The sequence below is a fragment of the Canis lupus genome, chromosome 3 (genome assembly GCF_011100685.1).
Source record: "Canis lupus familiaris isolate Mischka breed German Shepherd chromosome 3, alternate assembly UU_Cfam_GSD_1.0, whole genome shotgun sequence".
Classification (NCBI taxonomy): Eukaryota; Metazoa; Chordata; class Mammalia; order Carnivora; family Canidae; genus Canis; species Canis lupus.
Window position 1 is genome coordinate 73,705,108 of NC_049224.1, and position 15,826 is coordinate 73,720,933.

General features: G+C 37.6%; 2 protein-coding genes across 14 annotated transcripts in view; one reads left to right on the forward strand and one right to left on the reverse strand.

Moving 5' to 3' along the window:
* The window catches only part of RFC1 (replication factor C subunit 1), a 74,039-nt gene extending 70,027 nt beyond the window's left edge, over positions 1-4,012 (forward strand). For 2 of the 3 annotated variants that reach the window (XM_038533470.1, XM_038533471.1), the window contains 2 exons: positions 893-1,084; positions 2,229-2,360. In XM_038533470.1, coding sequence (XP_038389398.1) covers positions 893-1,084; positions 2,229-2,312 — 276 coding nt within the window. In that variant the 3' untranslated portion in view covers positions 2,313-2,360. Of the gene's footprint in view, positions 1-892; positions 1,085-2,228 lie in introns of all 3 variants that reach the window. The other variant, XM_038533469.1, reaches the window with a different exon arrangement.
* The window catches only part of WDR19 (WD repeat domain 19), a 157,065-nt gene that overhangs the window by 61,925 nt on the left and 79,314 nt on the right, over positions 1-15,826 (reverse strand). For 3 of the 11 annotated variants that reach the window (XM_038533468.1, XM_038533466.1, XM_038533467.1), the window contains exons 35-36: positions 15,355-15,431; positions 14,922-15,046 (exon numbers count right to left, since the gene is read on the reverse strand). In XM_038533468.1, coding sequence (XP_038389396.1) covers positions 14,935-15,046; positions 15,355-15,431 — 189 coding nt within the window. In that variant the 3' untranslated portion in view covers positions 14,922-14,934. Of the gene's footprint in view, positions 1-857; positions 999-4,932; positions 5,231-14,921; positions 15,047-15,354; positions 15,432-15,826 lie in introns of those variants that run through there. The other 8 variants (XR_005357286.1, XR_005357288.1, XR_005357283.1 and 5 more) reach the window with 7 other exon arrangements.

Below are 15,826 nucleotides of genomic sequence, written 5' to 3' on the forward strand. Positions count from 1 at the left end.
ATTGCTTAACATTGAGTGAAAAGGCAAGACATAAAATCTGAGAAGCAAATATAAATGTATTCCTTATAAAAGTGGGCGGATGAGCCTGGGAAAATAAATCAGATGGTGGTAATATGAAAACAAAGTTGTTTGTATTGGCTGAGGATTTGGATACTTTTTCTTAGTTTGCCTAATCTATGAATTTAGTATTTATTATAGTTGGACATTCTATTATGTAATAATGTATTCCTTACTTTCATTGTATAAAGTGACATAACATGAATTTGTAATATCCAGTACTTCATACTCTGCCTGTTTCTTTTTTCTATATTTCTAGATATATTCTCTATGGCTTGCCTTCTCTAGAATTTTGACCTGACTTTATGGTTATGGGTAAATTCTCATGAGAGACCTCCATTGTTAGTGTTCAAGGACTAAATTGTACAATTATGTTTAGAAGTTTCAAATTAAGGCTTTTCAAGTTACTTAGTATTTTGAATTAACCACTATTATTATGGTAAAGGAAATTTATGTATTTTGTGATAATTTAAGGCCAACTTTTAATTTGTACCTTACTGTAAGTCTTTTTTGATTTATTGATTCATAGGCTTCTCACTTTGTAAAACTGTGGAATGCGATTAAGCAGGCAAAAATGATGAGTTAAAGTTCTTTTTTTTTTTTTTTTTCCTAATGTTCCCAAATACTAGTTCTGGTTTTTGAGTCATGGGCTTTATTAAGAATGTCATGAAAAATATAGACTTCTCCATAGAAAAATGTATGTAAATACACTTACATGTACATGCATAAATATTTTGCTAAATATTTCAAGGACCCTGCAGGAACTCATGAAACCTTTAAATGTATTGTTTGGCACTTACATTTTTAACAGACTCTTTCTGTTCCTTTTCTATAGGTGAAAGCAGCCTTCACAAGAACCTACAATAAGGAAGTCCACCTTACTCCATATTCACTTCAAGCAGTAAAGACACCCAGACACAGCACAGGCCCGGCACTGGATTCTGAATACAATGAAGAGTTAATTGAAGATGACTCTCAATCTGATGAGAAAGACCAAGACTCTATGGAAACTGATGGAATGATCAAGGTAGTATTTTAAGCTATAGACAGGAAATGCTATGATACACCCTCAGCAGTTTATCTTTTCTTGTGTAGAACTTGCCTTCTAAAATTATTCAGGGCCTATGTTTAAGCTTTTACGTTAATTACTTTCAGGGTAGAGAAGTGTAGATTTTATTTTATTTTTTTAATTTTATTTATTTATTCATGAAAGACACACAGGCAGAGACATAGGCAGAGGGAGAAGCAGGCTCCATGCAGGGAGCCCGATGTGGGACTCAATCCTGGGACTCCAGGATCACGTGCCGAGCCACCCAGGTGTCCCAGATTTTATTCTTATAGTCAGCTGCTTTTAATAGTGGAAGAGCCAGATAGCAAGAAAATAGGCCATCATATTAATGGTCATATGCTGTGTTAGAAAAAGTACCATTTTTGGCCATTGTTGTGTGCTTTACCACAGACACATATTTCTACAGTTTAAGAAAAACATTTTCAATGAAACCATTTCTCTCTTCTATAATTTGTGTTTTACTATAGCCATTGAACTGCCTATAGAAGTTTCTGAGAATAAAACAATCTTGTCTCGTGCTAGGAAAGATTAAAATCATTTATGGTGTCAGCCCACTGTTTACCATTGGCTAAGGCAAAGGAATCTAGTCTGTTCTCTTCTATCCTTAGTGTGTGTCATCCTTGTCCCTCGTTTCTGTTTTGTATATGCAGAGGTAGGAAAAGTGGCCTTCTGCGGTGTAGCTCTGTAGTCTTATGTAGACATATGAACAGAATTCCAGGCTCAAACTAATTGAACCTGTTTAGATCTCTAATCTGAAACCGAAAGGAAAGGAAATTCACTAAAATGTTACCTTATTAGTAAATTATCTCCTACTCATTTTGTCTTTCCTAAATATACCTGTGTCCTAAATCCAAGAAACTGTATGCCTTGGAAACATATCTTAGTTCTAGATTCTAAATAGCTTTTCAGTAGTTAAAGGCTCCAGATAGCCTAGTTGTTGCTTGAAAGTAAGCTCATCAGGCCTAGTGGTAGTTGAAGATGTTTGCAACCTTTCTTTTTATTAAGTTGCAGGTAAAGATTTGCTTTATTTTAGAAATTAGTTTATTTCATTTCCTCATAAGTATAGCTATTAACTATTTTGTGCATTCTTTCCTCCCAACAGAAGAAGACAAAATCTTCAAAGCCTTCAAAATCAGAAAAAGATAAGGAGTCCAGAAAAGGAAAAGGAAAAAGTTCAAAGAAATGAAACTGTTTTTCACTACTGACAGCCACTTTTTACTCACCCTGTTGACCAGTCTAGCTTGTCTAGATAATGCCTTGTTTTTTCCAAAGGAATCATATTTTAGCATAATGGGGCAACTCAGTTATCCCATTATAAATAAGTGGTGGTACAGCTAGAGGGATGTAACCAGTAGGCTAACATACACCTCTTATAGAGGTTGATAGGACTGCTTGGGTCCTCCACTGTCCCCTGTTAATCTACTTGGATTGTGCTTCAAATTGACTGTGTATAATCCAAAACTACATGTGGGCTTTGGAGTCAGATTTTAGTTAACAATAATATGCCTGGGAGCATTGGTACTTAAGGCAACTTTTGTAGGCTTAAGCATTTATCCTAATGGCCTTTATAGGACCGGTGCTGATCTTTTTTTTAAAAGGTAGTTATTATTAATGTGGTGAAATTTTGTAAATAAATGCTAATACAAAACAGTCACCACCTAGAACTGGTATTCTTTGTATATTGTCAAATATCTTCAAAATATAAATTAGGAATAAAAATGTTCCATGTGATACATTTGCAAATTCTTAAGAATGTCAATCTTGTACAGTAAAATAATATGTTGGTATATTACATTCCTTACTAGTTTGCAAATGATTGGGTAAAAAGCTAATTATATTCCTCACTAACGAGCTATGTGATGTAGAACTATGGCGTTTGGACAGTCAGAACTCTAATGCCCAGCTTGATTACCTCTACGAGTGCCAGCCATCTCTGTCTTGTGAACATTGTGTCATGGAGAGGCCTCTGTGGTATTATCACTAGAAGGTATGAGGGCCTGGCTGTTAAAGGATTGCCGCATTTTTATCTTTCCAGAGTCTCAGCTCATCAGGTTCAGACCAGTAGAGTCTAGGCTGGGTCAGACATAATCTCTGTCTCACTCTGGCTTGGGACAAAATGAACACTGGCTTTTGTTTACTTTGTCTCTGGGAGAGCTGGTTCTGCTCTGTGACTGATTCTACAAACTGTACTGGAATTTTAGATTGTACCTGTACTTGCTGAATGGCTTTGAGGCTGTGGAACTAGCCTGGAGTTTTGTTGTCTATTTGGAAATTTTGTCAGTAAATGCTCAGAGGTATGTGCTAAAAGGAATGTAAAATTAGGATACTATTTTCTCCCTTTAAGTAATTGACAGTCTTGTTTGGGAGGTGAGACATAAAAGTTCTTGAGACATTTAAAGTGTATTTACCACTTTAGTGTGAAAAACGTCTTTCATGTAGACTAAGTTCATTATGGGAATGAAACATTGCCTTCAGCCTTGCCCCTCTCTTTGTTAAAGCCCAGCTTGAAATTTCTGCTTCAGGGAAGATCTCCTTGATTGATAACTGCCTCACCTCACTAGCGGGGTGAGCATGGCTTTCTTTTGCATATTCTTCCCTTTCTATTGCTTTTTGATACGAAAGTCATGTCTGCCTACTTGTTTGTTTTTTACTCCCTAGGAAAGGGAGTGTAATCTACTTGCAGCCAGAACAATGAATAATGTCTTTTACTGTAAATTATGATTTTGTTATTAATTCTAAATGCTCTATGATTGGCATAATCAGTGTATAACTTTTAGAATTAGAGATTATATATATGCTTTAAAATATGAGGAGGACAGCGTGGGTCTCCTGAAGCTACGTGATGCCACATGCCTTTGCAGAATAAAACTGCATTACTTCATTTGAGATCCATTGTGTCTTGGCCATTTTGGAAGCTATAACAAACTACCGTGCTTTATTGTTCATCCTGTTAAGTTTTAGCAGTCCATTATTGTAGCAACATTATTTGGCCTCTTGAAGTTATTAACAAGGAACAGTGTTGTTGTATGTACTAGGAGGAGTATCTTCTTAAATAAGTTCTGGTGTAATTATGCTTATAGTGAATATTTAAAGCCTGTCACTCCCCAAATATGATGTGCTTTATTCTCACAGATCCCAACTGCCTATGGCTCTTCTTCCTGTAACTTTACAACATCCCTCCAGTGATAGCGGGAAAACAGGATAATAGGTGGGTTTACTGGTAATGACTAATATCACTTAGTAAAGCCAAGTCCTCTGGCCTATTCTCTAGCCAGCCTTTGTGGGAGGAAGATCAGATCATAAAGTTGGAGGCATTATGTATGTGGATACTTGGATGCAATAAAACATTATTGGCACTTGGGTACTACTGTAGGCTAGCAACTACCTCTGTAATACTCAGGATGCTGGTGGCTGTACTGTAAGATCCTATCATCGGAAACATTCAAAATTAGGCTACATGACTCATTTCTGCCAGCTGCTCAGACTTTGGTAACATTGGCTTTGGACAGCAAGGAAGCATATACTGATGTAAGAAAAATATGGAGTGGTGTGTGATATTGGGAAGATTCTGAATAATGTATGTCTTCAGAGGAAGTCAAGTGATTTACTTTTGTGAAAGGAATTAATGACTCAGGAGATGCAAGCTTACGATTTATAATTTCATTCTTTCAAACTGGTGTTTTTATTCTAAGACTAATTCTACTAAACTTAATATCTGTGCTGCCCAAACTTCATGATGTGCTGCAGAGCTATTTTCCTTTCTTCCTTTTTCTATCTCCAAATCCAAGAAAACAAACATTACTATATCTAGTCAACAATTTTATTTTAAAGGAGATATTTCAAAATATAAAAGTTATCAAAAAGTTGAATATTTACAGTTACATCATAGGCTACTATTAACAGTGCAGAGCATAGAATATATAGGACTTTGAAGAACTCCATGAAGATAATAAACAGCGAGGGTATATGTCATTGTTTTGCCATTCTACAATGGCACCTCTACAATGTCTGTGACTTGGAGAGTCTTTTTTCTGTATCCAGAAACCACAGGGGTAAAAACTTGGTTTCCTGTGGGAAAAAGGTATCTTTTCAGGAACATTATATCTTGGAGAAAAAAAAAAAAAAAAAATCACATCTTAGAAGTGTTTCACGTAACTGGCATGCAATAATAAAGCAAAGCTGTATTGAAGCTTTTGCTCATTTCTGGAATGTGAAGCAGAATGACCATATTCAAGTTGGAAACTGCTGGTCTATTATCAATATTGAGTTTAAATCTTGGCCTTGACTGAAATTGTACAGGCAAGCTGTTGGACTGTTACTATAAAGTGAGGGTGGTGATAATAGCTACCTTACTGGAAAGAATGGGAAAATACAAGGTAAGTGCTCAGCAATCCGTGAAGATTTTCTTGAAATTAAATGGTCATTAATGATTCCTTGTCTAAGAGGAGTCCGTGAACAGCTGTTCCAACCAGTACTCCTTATACAGTAAGACATTTATAGTGACTTCTTCAAAAGATGGTGCATAATCATAACTTTCTGAAGCATAATCTGTAATTTATATGAATCATGGGTCTAAGCATCTACAATAATGCAGGGATACTGTTTGGAGAGAGTGTATGTAGGATTAAAAACACAAGAAAGATCCTACTTTGGCAGAATTGCATATTATCCTCATGCAGATACTGGTTACAAACTTGGGACAAAATATAAGTATTCAAAGGCATTGGAGAGCAACCAAAAGCTGGTAGAAATTGGAAAAGGTGTCAACTCTTGAAAAAAACAGAAGTCCGCTGGGTAAGATTCATCTTCATATGTGCTTGCACCTGAGGGTAAGTCTATGACTTACTAGCTCAGACTCAGAGAAGAGACTTTGGATCTGCCAGAACTACTGAAATGTGAAGGAGAATATCCTGAAAAGAGCACTGCCCCCCCCAAATCTGCATATAAACTCCACGTAAACCCTTTTGAACTTCACAGGCTTATTCTGGACTAGAAGCAACACAGTTCCATGTTGTAGGGAATGCCATGTGTTAGGAAACCGAGGGCTGTTTCTAGGATATGAAGGCCTCAGTACTCTTGACAGTAAAGAATGGAATTCCATCAACAAACAGGCTAGACAAGAACCTCACATTAGATTGCAGCTCCAACCAACTGCAGCCTTGTGAGACCTTGAACGGAAGACTGCTAAGCCACGCCTATATTGCTGATCCACAAACTGTGAGATAGGTTCTGGTTCAAGATGGCAATGTAGGAAGATCCTGAACTACCTCTTCCCGTGGATGCAGTGCATCTATAGCTACATATAGAACAAGTCTCTGAAAGAGAACCAGAAACTAGCTGATCAACTCCTGTACATCAGATGAACAAGAAAACACCCAAATCAAAATGGCAGGAGAGGGTGAGAAAATCTTGCTGTAAGCCCCACCCCCAGGATGATGACACCCAACCAGGAGGGAACTCAACAACTCCTAACTTCTCCCTGAGGGGTAAAGGATCTGGACCCCACATTTGGTGTCCTGACTTTTAAGACTACCACCTGAGAGATGGGCCTCCCACACCTACCTCTAGCTTTAAAAGGCAATGGGCCTTGTATCCATGAGTAGAGGACATAGCAAACTGAAAAACAGTTCAAAACGAGTTCAAGTGATCCCGTGGCTAATCCCCCAAGGCCTAGCTCAGAGGCAGCAGACTGAAATGCATCCAGTCTGTGAAAAAGGCCTAATAATCTTAAAAGCTTTGACCTGAAGGGCAGGCTTCTAATTTAACACATACTTAGGGGCTAACTGCAACACACTGCAGAGTCTAGCAGGCACCATCTTTGTGTTCTCTCTCTGCCTTGTACCAGGTGGCCAGTATCTCTCAGGAACTTGTGCACAAGTCTGGCACTCCAGTTTTTACAGCTGCCACCCAGGGGACACCCCTTAATCACCTAGCTCTGGTGGCCAGTGGGGCTTATGTTTGCAAATCCAACTGGACTGTCACAAACAGTTCTTAACAAGCTAATCTGCCAGAGCTTAATGCAGAGGCAGCAGACAGAAATGCCCAGTCTTCCCACAAAAGAGGTTTATTTGCTTATCCTAATAACTGTAGGTCCAAGTTGCAGTCAGCCTGCATGTAGGTACTGACTGATTCCCCCCCCTTTAGGATGCTGACAGGTCTTGGCATACCCTCAACTACTGGGAGCAACTATGAACAAAGAAGAAAGAACCAGGATAGTGTTGAATGGCTAGGCTTACTTCCTACATGAGTCCACTCCAAGATTGGGGGAGGTGGCTGTTTTAGCTAATGCATAGAAACCAACACAATCAGTGAAAATGAGGAAACAGTTCCAAATGAACAGGTAAAACCTCAGAAAAAGACCTTAACAAAATGGAGATAAGTGATTTACATGATAAAGAGTTTACAATGGTCATAAAACAATTTGTGAAGAAAGTACTAAACAAATCACAGAACTTGAAGAATACCACTGCTGAACTGGAAAATACAAAGAACGGTTCAGTAACACTAAAACAGAAAGGATCAGTGAACCTGAAGACAGATCCATGGAACTCCTCTAATCACAGCAAAAAGATAAAAAAAAAAAAGAAAGTGATTACAGCTTAAGGGATTTATGGGATAACATCAAGCCAACCAATTTTCACATTATATGCGTCCTTAAAAGAGACGAGAAAGAGGGTGAAAATTTCCCGAAGGAAACAGACCACCAAATCCAGGAAACCGAGTTCCAAACAACAGGAACCCCAAAAGACCCACAGCAAGACACATTGTAATTAAATTGCCAAAAGCTAAGGGAGAGAAACAACTTGTTATATACAAGGGAACCTTGTAAGACCCTTAGTAAATTTTTCAGTTAGAAACCTTTGCAGACTGGAAGACAGTGGCATGGCTGCTGAACGAAAAGTAATGTGAACCAAGAATACTCTACCTGGCAATGGTGTCCTTCAGTATTGAAAGAGACAGTTTTCCAAACAAGGAAAAGCTAAAGGAGTTCATAATCACTAGACCAGCCTTACAGGAAATGTTAAAGGTGCTTTAAACTGTTTAGTAAGAGGAAAACCTATGAAAATATGTATCTGAATATTTAAAGGTTAATATATAAATTCAGAATAATCTTATATTGTAATGGTGGGTTAATCACCTACAAAAGTAGTAAAATAACCATAATGACAACAGTTTAATGGACCCTCAAAATGTTAAAGATATAAACTATGACATCAAAAATAGAACGGGGGTAAAAATGTAGAACCTCAGAATTTACCAGCTTACAATAGGTCTAATGTAAGCCTCATGGTATTCACAAAACAAAAATCTACAGTTGATACACAAAATATAAAAGTAATCTAAGCATATCACTATAGAAAACAAATCATAAAGAGAGCAAGAGAAAAAAGGAACAAAGGAATTACAAAATTTCCAGAAAACAAAAGTGGCAGTAAGTCCATATCTGTCAATAATTAAATGCAAATGGGCTAAATCCTCTGATCAATAGAGTGGCTGAATGAATGAAGAAACCATATCCATCTGTCTTGCTGCTGACAGGACACAGTTTTAAGGACAGACACAGATTGAAAGTGAAGGAATGGAAAAAGATAATCCAGGCTAATGGAAGCCAAAACAAAGCTGGAATAACTATATTAGGCAAAAAAGGTTTTTGAAAGGAAGACTAACCAGAGACAAAGAAGGTCATTACATAATAAAGAGGTCAACACAAAAGTGAGTATAACATTTGTGTATGCATCCAACATAGGAGTATCTAAAGATATAAAGCAGAAAGTAACAGGTCTAAAGGGAGAAAAAGCAATTATAATAGGGGCAGGGGCAGACAGTGGATAGATCATCCAAACAGAAAATCAATATAATGAAACAGTGCACTTAACAGACATTTACAGAACATTTCATCCAAAAGCAGAATACACAGTTTTAAGCACACATGAAATAATCTCCAGGACAGATTGTAGGTTAGGCCACAAAAACAAGTCAGTAAATTTAAGAAGACTGAAATCATAGCAAATATCTTTTCTAATCACAAAGATATGGAACTAGAAGTCATAAAAAGAAAACTGGAAAATTAAAAAATAGTGGAGATTCAACAACATGCTGGAACAATCAGTGGGTCAGAGAAGAAATCAAAAGAAAAAACATACCTTGAGACAAGTGAAAATGGAAAGACAACATACCAAAACTTAAGGGATGCTGCAAAAGCAGTTCTAAGAGGGGAGCTCATAGCAATTAGTGCCTATATCCAGAAACAAGAAAGATCTCAAGTTAAACATATCTTACTTTATACTCCAAGGAAAGAGAAAGAGAACAAGCTAAGCCTAAAGTTAACAAAAGCAAGAAAATAAAGAGCAGAAATGAAATAGACACTAAAAAGACAATAAAAGAGCAATAAAACTAAGAGCTAAAGAAAATAGATGAAACTTGAGCTAGACTTAAACAGAAAAGAGATGTTACAACGGATAACAAATACAAAAAGACTACTATGAACATGGACAAATGAAACAACTTAGAAATGGAGTATTCCTAGAAACGTACAACCTTACAAGACTGGATCATGAAGAAACAAAATCTGAACAGACCAATTACTAGCAAGAAGATTAAATCTGTAATCAAAAAGCCTCCCAGCAAACAAAGTCTAAGACCAGATGGCTTCACTGGTGAATTCTACCAAACACTTGAAGCATTCATATCAATCCTAAAAATAATCTTCCAAAAAACAGAAGAGGAGGGAACACTTCCAAACTCATTTTATGTGGCCAGGAATAGTCAGATACCAAAACCAGACAAGGATACCACAATAAAGAAAATTACAGGCTAATATCCCTGATGAAAATAGATGCAAAAATCCTAAGCGGTCTACTAGCAAACTGAATTCTTTTTTGTTTTTTTTTTAAAGATTTTATTTATTTATTCATGAGAGACACAGGCAGAGAGAGAAGCAGGCTCCATGCAGGGAGCCCGACGTGGGACTCGATCTCAGGACTCCAGGATCACGCCCTGGGCCGAAGGCAGGCGCTAAACCGCTGAGCCACCCAGGGATCCCAACAAACTGAATTCAACAATGTTAAACGGATCATCTACCATGATCAACTGAGATTTATTCCAGGGATGCACAGATAGTTTAGCATCCACAACCAATCAGTGTGATTGGTCACATTAATTAAATGAAGAATACAAATCATATCATCTCAGTAGATACAGAAAAAAGCATTTTAACAGTATTCAACATCCACTGATAAAAGCTTAACTAAAGCGGGTACAGAGGGAACATCCTCAACATAACAAAGGGCTTGGCTTATAGGGTAAGCCCACAGCTGTCATCCTCCTCAGTGGCTAAAAGCTTTTCCTCTGAGATAAGAAGATAGATGCCTACTCTTGCACTTTTAATGAAACATAATACGAGTCCTAGAGCAGTTAGGCAAGAAAAAGAAAAGGCGTTCCAATTGGAAAGGAAGAAGTTAAAGTGTTACTATTTGTCGGTGACATGATATATAGAGAAAACCCTAAAGACCACTAAGAAACTGTTAGAGCCTAATTGAATTTAGTGAGTTGCAAGATACACAATATACAAAAGTCTGTTGCATTTCTATATACTAATAACTATCAGAGGTTAATAATCCCGTTTACAATTGCATAAAAAAGAATGTATAAATTTAACCAAGGATGTGGAAGACCAGTGGAAGTTTTTGCTGAAAACTGTAAGACATTGATGAAAGAAATTAAAGGCAAATAAATAGAAAAATATTCTGTGCTCACAGATTAGAAGAATTAAAATTGTTAAAGTGTTCATACTACCCAAAACAATCTACAGATTTGATGCGGTTTCCAATGATGTTTTTCACAGAAATAAACAATCCTAATATTTGTATGGAACCATGAAAGACCCTGAGTAGCCAAAGCAATCTTGAGAAAGGACACAACTGGAGGCACATTTCCTGAAACTATATTACACAGTTATAGTAATAAAAAATGGTATTGGCATAAAAACAGTAAGTCACAGGCAGCCCGGGTGGCTCAGTGGTTTAGCGCCGCCTTCAGCCCAGGGCCTGATCCTGGAGACCTGGGATCGAGTCCCGCGTCAGGCTCCCTGCATGGATCCTGCTTCTCCCTCTGCCATTCTCTCTGTCTCTCATGAATAAATAAAATCTTAAAAAACAACAACAACAACAATAAGTCACATAGTAGATGTGAAGATCAATGGAACAGAGAGCTCAGAAAAAAAAAAAAACTATATATGGTCAGTTAACTTGTGACAAAGGAGCCAAGAATATATAATGGGGAAAGGAGAGTCTCTTTAATAAATGGTGCTGGGAAAACTGGAGCACTAGGTCACACCATACATTAAAATCAACTCAAAATGAATTAAAAACTTGAACGGAAGACCTGAAAGCATTAAAACTTCTAGAAGAAAAGATAGGGGGTAAGCTCCTTGACATTAGTCTTGGTAATGATTTTTTGGATTTGGCAGCTAAGCAGATATAAACAAGTGAGACTACACTGAACTAAAAACCTATGCAACAAAGAAAACCATGAACAAAATGAAAGGGCAACATATGGATTGGGAGAAAATATTTTTAAGTCATAGATCTGATAAGGGGTTAATGTAAAAAACTCACATAGTTCAATTAAAAATGGGCACCGGATCTGAATAGAAATTTCTCCAAACAAGATACACAAATGGTCAACAGGTACATGAAAGGGTGCTGCTGCTAAGTATCACCGGTTATCAGGGAAAGGCAAATTAAAACCACAATGATGTATCACCTCACACCTGTTAGATGGCTATTACCAAAATGACAAGAAATCACAAGTGTGGGCAAGGATGTGGAGGAAAGAGAACCTTTGTGCACTGTTGGTGGGGATGCAAACTGGCAGCAATGGTGGAAAACAGTACAGAGGTTCCTCAAAAAATTAAAAATAGAATTATCATATGGTCCAGCTGTTCCACTGTTGGGTATTTATCTGAAAAACAAAATCACTGTCTTGAAAAGATATCCGCACCCCCTTGTTCATTTTGGCATTATTTACCATAGCCAACATAAGAAAACAACCTAAGTGTTCATCTACACTGGATAAAGAAAATGGCACAAGTGTATGCAGTGCACGCACATAACACAGGAATGTTATTCAGCCATAAAAAAGAAGGAAATACTGCCATTTGCAAGAACATGGATGGACCTTGAGGGGAGGGCACTATGGTAAGTGAAACTAGCTAAAGACAATACTGTATAGTCTCACTTATACATACAAAAAAATTGAACTCATAGATAGATACAGAGAATGGTTTGTTGTTGCCATAGGCCTGGGGTGGGGAGTGGATGGAATGGATGAAAGTGGTCAAAAGGTACAAGGTCATAAGTCCTAGGGATGTAATGTACTGCATGGTAACTACAGTTAATCATATTGTACATTTGGAGGTTACTAAGAGATTTAAAAGTTCTCATTAAAAAAAAAATATGTACCTCTGTGTGGCGACGGATGCTAACTTATTGTGGTAAAATCATTTCTGTATAATCATTATGTCATACACACCTAAAACAACTGATGTCAATTATATATCAATAAAGTTGACATAATTAATATATATTAAGATGCTAAATTTGTGATGTTATACAGCCACAGGAAAATTAAACATTCCAATTATAATTTGAGCAAGTTTTAAAAATAGAATTTGACAAGCTGATTCTAAAATTTTATAGGGAGATGGAAAGGATTAAGAGTAGTGAAAACAATCTTGGAAAAAATGATAACATTGTTGGATCCACAGTACCTGATTTAAAGATACACTAGAAAGTCACAGTAGCTAAGATAGCGTAGTATTGCATAGGGGACAAATACATCAAAGGAAAAGAAGAGAGGTCCAGAAATAGATCAATATTTAAAACCTCATTGATTTTCAAAAAAAAAAAACCACCCAAGTAATACAATAGGCAAAGAAGACTTTTCAGCAAATGGTGTGGGAAGACTGGATATCCAGCTGGGGCAGGGGGAATCTCAATCCTCCTCTCAGAGTATAAACAAAAATAATTTCAAAATGGATTATAGACCTACAGCTTCTAGAAGAAAACATACCAGAATAAGCCTGGGACTTGTTAGAAGGCAAATACTTTTTTTGACAGGATACAATAACCATAAAACTTAAAAATGTATAGATTATAATTCATCAAAATCTCATCAAAAGACAGCATTAAGGAAAAGAGTTGGAAAGCCACAGAAAAAAAACTTGAAAAATATATCTGACAGACTTATATCTAGATACAAATAAAAGAAGTTTTACAACTCAATAACAAAAAGACAACCCAGTAACAATGGGGAAGAACAATCTTTTCAGAAAAAGATACTGGGACATGTACATGGCAAAAGAATGGGAGAAGGTATTTGCAAATCACGTATCTGATAAAACACCCATATCTAGAGTCTGTTAAGAATTCTTACACCAAAAAAAAAAAAAAAAAAAAAGAAAAAAAAAGAATTCTTATAACTCGGGACTCCTGGATGGCTTAGTGGTTCAGTGTCCGCCTTTGGCCCAGGGTGTGATCCAGGAGCCCCGGGATCAAGTCCCACATCAGGCTCCCTGCGTGGAGGCTGCTTCTTCCTCTGCCTGTGTCTCTGCCTCTCTCTGTGTGTCTCTCATGAATAAATAATTTTAAAAAATTATTATAACTCAACAATAAAAAGACAAACTAGCCAGTTAAAAAATGGAGAAAGGACTTGAATACACAGTTCTCCAAAGAAGATACACAAATGGCCAACAAGTACATGAAAAGATGCTCCAAATCCTGAGCCATTAGGGATATGGAGATCAAAACCACAATGAGATACCACTTCCCACCTACTAGATGATTATAAACAACAAGGCTGACAAGTGTTGATGAGGATGTGGGGGCAACTGGAGCCTTTGTGGGGGAAATGGAAGAGTTGCAGGTGCTGTGGAAAGCAGTTTGGAATGTTCAAGGAACAGCAAAAAGGTTAGTGGGGCTGCTGCACAGTGAGCAGAGGTGGTGGCCAGCAGCCTTTGTTTTTGCACATGTGATTAAAAAATCCCGGGGGGCTTATGAAGGAACTTGCTACACTGCAGGTAGTTGAGAGGACTCACCATGGACTGGGTGACAGGGGTGAGGGTGAGGGGAGTCACACCTAACGACCGGGTTCCCACCGGAGCAGCTGCTTGAGCGGAGCTGCTCCTGACAGAGGGCCAGAGTCCCATTTTAAGCAGGCTAGACTAGATGCCGTGGCAGGGACTGAGCTCCCTGCTTCCCTTTGAAGAGTCTGCCGCATGTGGGCAGGCTTTTGGCTTCCCAGGTAGACACAACATTTCCCTGCCTCCCTTGCAGTATGTGTGGCCACGAGTAAATTCTTGCCAATGGAATGCAAATTGAAGGGGTGTGTGCAGCTCTCATGTGACAAAAAATGAGACTTGGAAAGAGGGATTTTTCAGATCTATGGATGCTAAAAGTTTTATTCAGAATATATATATTCTGAACTTTAAAAAGCTCCATTGTTATTAATTGGCTCTAGTAATGGACTGATTAAAAAGAAGCCCTTATAATTTGATAAAATACATTATAGTTGGAATCCGTGATGCTGCTTGGCCAGAAAGCCTTTGTCACCATGGAGATTGTACACTCTGCATTTTAGCATTGTTTAAGGACATTAAAGTTTTGTTGTCAAGATAATTCAAATCTGACAAGTTACACGATGCACAAAAAGGAGCCACTGCCCGTACAAACTGTAAAACTGTCTACTCTGTGGACCCTCGTGCCCTGGGGAAGTGAGTAGATGGTCTGGCACTTACCTGCACATGCCGCTCACTGCTCCACCTCTGTTCGCAGGTACTGGGTACAGTCTGAGATTTTTTTTAGTTGAGCAAAGTTTAATCTTTCTGAACACATAGGACATGTGCTTTCAGTGTTTAACAAGCTGTTTGGGGAGGGAAAGCAGAGTAGATTAAATATGTAATATTCCGTTAGCTTTGGGTTATTCTAATGAGAAAAACAACCATTCCTGTCTATACCTCCTTAGTACATATTCATCACGTGATTTAAGAATTAGGAATATTCAGTCTCATGCAAGATCCTCTTTAAGGAAAATGTTCTTAAAGGTCATAGAAGGTTTGGGTCTTTAGAGATCTATAGGAATATGAATAAGGAGACCTTAGAATAAGTGATTGAATGAAAGGCCTATTTTTGGGGAACTCTGTGTGACTGAATGAAACAATGCACACTTACATCTTAAATTCTGAGTACAGAGCAGGGAAATCGCAATGTGGACACACAGTCCAATCATCTTTCAACATATGTCGACCCTGGAAACAGTACATTTAAGAGTAAAATTCACTGAAAAAAATTCCCGCCATTATTCAATTATAATAAATGTATTAAAATTAAAAGCCAGACCTCTAAATTAGGCGAGTAATAGAGATGGCATCAAACAGACTGAAGCCAGATATCACTTATCAAATTCATGTATAAAAGAATAGTCTTGAATTTTGTGACATCATTACCTAAATTTATTTTCCTTTATAATAAAGTTTAAGATAGTCTAGTGATTAACATATAATCTGGTATTTAAAATTTCCTAATAGGGGGCACCTGGGTGGCTCAGTGGGTTGAGTGTCTGACTCTTGATTTCAGCTCAGGTCATGATCTCAGGGTCATGGGATTGAGTCCTGCAAACCCCGTGTCAGGCTCTAATGCTCAG